Source organism: Octopus bimaculoides, chromosome 3 (assembly GCF_001194135.2).
Source record: "Octopus bimaculoides isolate UCB-OBI-ISO-001 chromosome 3, ASM119413v2, whole genome shotgun sequence".
NCBI classification, from domain to species: Eukaryota; Metazoa; Mollusca; class Cephalopoda; order Octopoda; family Octopodidae; genus Octopus; species Octopus bimaculoides.
The window spans coordinates 123512169-123520096 of NC_068983.1; the positions used below are offsets into that span (position 1 = coordinate 123512169).

General features: G+C 36.5%; 1 protein-coding gene across 1 annotated transcript in view; it reads left to right on the plus strand.

Moving 5' to 3' along the window:
* LOC106880340 (uncharacterized) overlaps positions 1-7928 on the plus strand; it is a 77429-nt gene that overhangs the window by 57901 nt on the left and 11600 nt on the right. The window contains exon 3 of the mRNA XM_014930221.2: positions 6409-6575. Within this exon, the coding sequence (XP_014785707.1) occupies positions 6409-6575 (167 nt within the window). The remainder of the gene's footprint in view (positions 1-6408; positions 6576-7928) is intronic.

A 7928-nucleotide genomic window follows, 5' to 3' on the forward strand; every position in this document is an offset into this window, starting at 1 on the left:
AAGGCCAGCAAGCTTGGGGGAGGGGTTAAGTCAATTACATCAACTTCAGTGCTCAACTGGTACTTATTTTATCGACCCCAAAAGGATGAAAGGCAAAGTCAACTTTGGCAGAATTTGAAATCAAAACACAAGGATGGATGAAGTACTGCTAAGCTTTTTGCCCAGCCTGGTGATGATATTGATATCGATATCAAATTTTGGCACAAGGCCAGAAATTTTGGAGGTAGGCATAAGTCAATTACATCAAACCTGGGACTCAACAGGCACTTATATTACTGACCTCAAAAGGATGAATGGTATAGTTGACCTTGGTGGCATTTGAACTTTGAACATACAGGTGAACGAAATGCCAGTAAGCATTTTGCCCACCACATGAACAATTCTGTCAGCTCACCACCTTGATGATATCAATATTAAAATTGATAATTCTTTCTTACATATCACCATCAATTTCCATTGACACTTACAACAGCTTGTTACAGAGATGTTACAAAAACATGTGAGGGGTATATAGATGAAGTTATACAAAATGACGAGATGATAAAAATATTACACAATATATTTAAGAAGCACAAATAATTAAATACTTAAATGAATATATATATATATATATATATATATATATATCGTTTGTAGAAAACATAAATCTGGAGAAGAAGCACACTCTAATATGTAGAGCAGTGTATATTTTAATGGGGAAGGCTGGTTTATGGGATTACCCTGGGTTTCCCATCCATAAAGAGTTTAGCCTTATGGTGTATCGTCAGACCCCAAAACCAGTTGGCCTAAGACCCCTTCAAAATATGGAGAGAGAAAAGCCTCGCTACAAAGGTAAACAATAGGGGATTATCTCCCTTTGTCACTGGCTATTGACTTCCAGCTGTGCTGCCATCTTGCGGATTCCAAAACGCTAGCAGGAATTTCCTAAAATGTAAACATGGCCTGAAAATCTCTGTCCTAGAGTTAAGGATGCTCCTTGGTTCAAGTGAGTCTTTTAGGATTCTCACACATTCAGCTATGCACAACTTTCAACGCTTAATCCTGTTGATGTAGGGGCCTGGGTTTTCGAGGATTTTCCATGAGACTGAGTATGGGATCCCATCATCCCTTAGTTGTCAGGCATGACTGGCCAGGGATGTTATGTATCTCCTTTCTGGAACTCTGAAGGTGGACCTATTGTTGGAGAGATGTTGCTTGAGAGAATTCCCAGTATATCCAATGTATTTCCATGGGCACGTGTTGTTGGTGCTGTACTTGTTGTTGTTACTGCTGCTATTGTTGCCGATAACTCACATTGTTGACCTGTACAAAAGTACAATCCTATATTCTGCAAGAATCCTAAGGAAATTTCTTGAGATTTAAGGAGACTTGTTGTCATCAAACCTCAAGATAAAATACCTACTAACTAAATTAGCATGAACTAGTGTAATATTAGTGATGGCCACTCATGTCAATTTTGACATATGAGTATTTGAAGGAGAGACTTTAAGAGAAAAAAAATGTGTGACAAAGAAAAACAACTTTAAAAATAAAAGGATAAAAGAAGTTGTGAAGGATGCATGAATGTAATTTGAGTCCAGGTATGGATTCTGTTATGAAATTACACTGGGGACATTGATAATTTTGATTTTGCCTGGGATTGAGCAAATGTGCCTGTTGATTACAGGATATAATTCTTTTATTGTTCTGGTTCTTCAACTGAAATTGTTTTGATGCATCATGACACATTTTATGCCATCGATCTAGGCAATGACTTTCCCAAGATGTCAAGCTAAGCTGAGGAGATTTTAGTGCTTGCTTCAACTTATCCTTATATCTAAGGATGGGTCTTCCCTTACTATAATGTCCCATACAAAATAATTTTTGGAATGTGGTCATCTTTCATTCAAACAACATGCCCTACCCATCTGCACTGAATTTCAGCAGGATGATTTTGATATTGGAGATATCACATTTTTCTAAAATTTTGACATTTGTTATCTTGCCATTTTATGTTGCAGATATTGTGCAAACAGCATTGTGGAAGGTTTCAAGTTTCTTTATATGTCACTAGTAGGGAATCCATGTTTCTGCTCCATACTAGAGTTTGCTCAAAATACAAGATTTGTTTACACTTATTTTAGTTTTCAGACTGACACTGTGTTCATCCCACAAATTATGGAAAAGTTTTCCAAAAGCATTTGTAGCTTTAGATATTCTAACATTGATTTTGTCATCAAGAGTACTCCTAGAGTTTACTATACTTCCAAGATATTTAAATGACATGACATATTTGAGTGGCTTGTCAATCATCATATTAGAATCTTGTTTATGTTCTGCCTAAGTTTTGGTTGGAATAAAACTTCAGTCTTCTTGATGCTGATAGTCAGTCCAAATGCACAAGCTGTTGCAGTAAGCCTATCAACTGTTTCCTGAATTTCCTCAAATGTATGAGAAATCAAAGCACAATCTTCAGCAAACACAGTCACATAGAATCAGTTCTGTAGTCTCTTTCTTTGATCTGAAACTTTGCCCTTTTAAGTTTAGTCACCCTTGGCAGAATTTGAACTCAGAACCTAGAGATGGACAAATTGTCACTAAGGCTTTTACCCAGCATGCTAACAATTCTGCCAGCTCTCTGATAATATATAGCAGTACTCATGTTTCTTTTGAAATTGTATATTCTGCATTATTTTCATTTAAAAAAATCTTTCAGTTCTTCTGGATAAGGCTATAATTGAAAGATCATGACTTTCCCATTCTCTCAGCAATTCTGAAGTTCATTTATAAATCTAAAAGCTTCACAATGATTTCAGACAATATTCATGTCACCAATGTAACTTCCAATCATATGTTTACAGTTTTTTTTTTTTACTGTCTCTCTCATTTTCTTTTTCTATTCTATCTTGAAAAACATTCTCTTGCCTGTTGTAAATACTGTATTCTCTTCAATTCATATTTTCCCTTCTACACTGCTGCTCCTGCGCTTGTTCTACTGATCTAACCCTCGGCTTCTCCTAACTTTGTTGCCTATACCATCTCATTCATTTTCTTGTTAGCTTACATCATCTGTCATCCATATTTTATAAGCAAATATCAATTTTCAAGCAAGCAGATGATAAATAATTGCACTTATACCCATGCATTTGGTGATAGATGATATAAAAAATTTAGTTCAATAAAACAAAAATACTTTTCACTATCCACTCACCACTGCCACCTACACCACCATCATCATCACAGTAGCAAAGCTCAGTCAAAGTTGCTTTGTTTTTGTTTAGTTCAGCTGTTTGTTTAAATCTACTTTCCTTGCTGTCAATGTTTCTCTCTATTCTGAAAATACAAAGTTCAAATAACAAGGTAAAAATTATAAATAACACCTACAGCTATTTTGTTAAGTTATTGCACATTCATGGAAAAATCTGTCTTTCTATCTTTGATGAGTTTATTATTATATCTGATATAAGCCCTCTTTCTTCCATCTACCCATCTATGGATTTGTCAATGTGGGTAGATAGAGAAATAGATTCACAGACAGAAAATATAAGAAATTGAATATTAAAATGTTTTTTTTTCTTGTCAGTCACATCATCATCATCATTCATCATCGTTTAACATCCGCTTTCCATGCTAGCATGGGTTGGACGATTTGACTGAGGACTGGTGGACCAGGAGGCGACACCAGGCTCCAATCTGATTTGGCAGAGTTTCTACAGCTGGATGCCCTTCCTAACGCCAACCACTCCAAGAGTGTAGTGGGTGCTTTTATGTGCCACCAACACGAGGGCCAGTCAGGTGGTACTGGCGACGACCACGCTCGAAATGGTGTATTTTACGTGCCACCTGCACAGGAGCCAGTCCATCGGCACTGGCAACAATCTCGCTCAAATGTCTTACTGACAACGGCCACGCTCAAAATGGTGTATTTTACGTGAAACCTGCACAGGAGCCAGTCCATCGGCACTGGCAATGATCTCGCTCGAATGTCTTTTCGTGTGCCACTGGCACAAGTGCCAGGGAGGCGATGTTGGTAACGATCAACGGCCACACTCAAATATATAATGTTTAAAATTTGGCTCTGCTAAACACTTTATATTTCTCTCACTTTTTATCTCTGCTTCTTACTTCAACAAACTTTTCAACCATGTAATTTCCGTCTTCGTGTCTATCATTTCTCTCTTTCTCTTTCTCTCTCATTGGTTGGCAAAGCGTCACTACTCCCTCTTTATCTGCCTCTCACTCTTAATATAAATGCCCCCCCCCCTCTATCTGCATTTCTTTTAATACACCATCAGAACATCACCTTTCTGCTAGACACTGTATTTTGAACTCTCTCTATATCTCTCCCTTACACTAATCTCTTACATGTAATAACTATTTTTTCTCCACTGCCTACATAATATCTTTAACACTTCTCTCTCCCTCTTTTTCTCTCACTCTTCACCTCTCTCTTCAACTAACTACTCTACAGTGTAACTCATTCAACTTTATCAAACTAATATGTAGGTAATGATTCCAAATTTTGACACAAGGCCAGTATTTGAACTCAGAACATAAGCATGGATGAAATGCTGCTAAGCATTTTGTCTGACATGCTAGCAATTCACTGCCATAATAATAATAATAATAATAATAATAATAATAATAATAATAATCTTATATTGTAAAAGAGAAGCTGATCTCCATCTATTTGTCACAAGATATATGTGAAGGAGAGGAAGAAATGAAAAAGTTGTTGTTGAGAGAGAAATACACTGAGAAAGGGAGAGCATGTGTGAACGATAGATAGTTAATGTTGTCACCATAGTAACTAACAAGTTTTGATTTAAAATGTGGGTACTTTAAGTGCAAGTCTGTCAACACAATGCCACCACAAACTACAAAAAAAGAGACTTTCAAAATATAACGATATAGATAGTTATTTGTTTAGTTGTGTGTATGTACATGTATTTCTATGTCTGTGTCTGTATTTCTGTATGATTTTCAACATTGTGACAACCCAACCAGAATTTAAAAAAAAGACTTTCATTTGATAGATATGACAGGTTAGCTTGGGAGGGTAAGCAGTTGTGATTGATGAAAAAGGTGGTATTAGTACCAATAAATGTCGGAGACCTGGGAACAATGAGTAAAAATCTTGAGAAGTACAGGGAATGAATGATGGCCGCAATAAGGGTGGAGCACTTGCAGAAAACAGCATTGTTTGGAACTGCTTGAATACTCCGGATGGTACTTGAAAAATAAAGGATGTTACCTTAGTTCACTGGTAGTGAACAGCTGGCACCATAGTACATCTCCGGTGATAGAAGCTGTGCAAAGACAATAATAATAATAATAATAATGGTTTCAAATTTTATCACAAGGCCAACAATTTTAGGGGAAGGGTAAGTCGATTACATCGCCCCCAGTGCTTGACTAATACTTATTTTATCAACCTCCAAAAGGATGAAAGGCAAAGTCAGCCTTGGCAGAATTTGAACTCTGAATGTAAAGATGGACAAAATGCCGCCAAGCATTTAGCCTGGCATACTAATGATTCTGCCAGCTTCCTGCCTTAATAATAATAATAATAATAATAATAATAATAATAAGGTTTTCTGATTTAGGTAGAAGATAACTTCAAAAGAATGGAAGTCAAAGCTAAGCTCAGCAAGACTTGAACTCAGAATGTAAAGAACAGGAAGAAATAGCGCAAGGCATTTTTCTGAATAATAACAATTTTTCTCCCATAATTGTCTTTAACAAAGAGATTTCAAGAAATATTTCTTTTATTTTTCTGATATTCTTTTATCATCTAATCAATGCTAAAGACTTGCTGGATATATAGTGAATGTTTTTTGACAGATTTAATAAATCAAAAACTTGGATTAATCTGTCTGTCCAGCTATCTTCCACTGTAACAACCTGGCCAATAAACAATCGGTTCTTATTGGTTTTAATAACTCTTGGACAAAAATACAAAAACTTTGGCACCAGAACTAGATTTATCTTCAGTGATTGTTTTTATTGACAATGACAGCTGACAAGATGAGATTTTACTAGTCTCTTAGTTTTTTTGTTGTTTTTCTTTTCTTTTTCTTTTTTTATCTTTTAGATTCAGTTTTTCTTTTACATATGGATAATCTATCTTCAGATAGTTACTACTACTACTACTACTACTGCTGCTGCTGCTGTGGCTACTACTACTACTACTACTACTACTACTACTACTACTACTACTACTACTGCCACTTCCACTGCTACTATTACTACTACTACTACTACTACTACTACTACTACTACTACTACTACCACCACCACTACTACGTCTACCGCTGCTGCTAAACAGACTATAGACAGATGGACAGATAGGCACACACACACGCGGAATTTTACATAAATACATACAATGAATTAATTTTATTTGATGTCATATTTGTTTGTCTGCAGGTATTGAGATCAAATCCCACCATCTCCTATTGCTGTACATAGCAGGACTGTTTCAGTGGACCCTACTTGAATATTTGATACACCGCTGGCTTTTTCACTTACGTCCTGTTATTAATTCACCGTTCTTCATTCGAATGCACTTCATCTTACATGGACAACATCACAAGGTAAAAACTCTGACTTTTTAAGGAAACTATTTTTTTTTATGTATGGAAGACTTATTTCATCATCATCATCATTTAACATCTACTTTTCCATGAGGAACATGTCTCTTATATGTCTGTGGAATACTCAGCCACCTCCATACTAATATTATCTATGCTTGCATGGGTCAGCTGGAGCTTATTGAGGTAGATTTTCTATGACTGGATGCACTTCTTGTCACCAATCTTCACCAGTTTCCAAGTAAGATATTTCCTGATGTTTTTGTAGAATATTGGAAATGAATGACACTGCTTGTATGACAGGGACACTCATTTACAATTATCACACAAAGTCAAGACAAGGAGGCACAAACATTCATATATACATACATACATACATACATACATATATATATACATATATATATATACATATAAACAATATCAGTACATGCATATATATGTACATGTATGTATATACGTTCATCTACATGTACATATAGATACATAACTGGGTACATGACGTGGCAAAAGAACAAGGACAAAATGGTAAACAAGGTGCAACAAACAAGCAGGCCACATAGAAACATCCCCTTCATCAGCTGCCACCATTAAAACTCCGGCGTTTCGAAGAATTAAGGCAGTACGCACCGTTAAAATGGTTCTTCCCACGAACATAAATCAAATTGTTTTCGTGGAGGGTAGTGGCGGACGGAAAACGAAAAGGTGAAATAAACAAACAAAAAGGCTGTACAGCCAGACGTGAAGTGTGTATGTCTTGAACGCTGTGAAGCACGTACAGGAGGGGCAAAGAAGTACATGCGAGCTTGGTGATTCCAAGAACGAAAAAAGATAGCAGCCGGACACACGTGACCAAAGCTGTGTGAAGAGAAAGAATAGCAGAGGGAAAAGGAGGGGAGGAAGTAGAATAAAAGTGAGCAACGAGAGGTAGAGAGAGATAGTAGTAGTAACGGTGAAAGGCGAAGGACAAGTAACAAAAGATAGAGAGAGAGAGAGAGAAGTAGTGACAGGTAGAGGCAAAGAACAGTAGAGGGAAGAATGAGAGGGGGAGAAAGAAATAGAGAGAGTCACATTAGAAAAATAGTCAAAACTTACTGTATAAAGGTAACGCGTGCGTTCTGTCGTGATACAAACAATATGAGTATATGCATATATATGTACATGTATGTATATACATTCATCTACATGTACATATAGATACATAACTGGGTACATGACGTGGCAAAAGAACACGGACAAAATGGTAAACAAGGTGCAACAAACAAGCAGGCCACATAGAAACATCCCTTTCATCAGCTACCACCATTAAAACTCCGGCGTTTCGAAGAATTAAGGCAGTACGCATCGTTAAAAGTG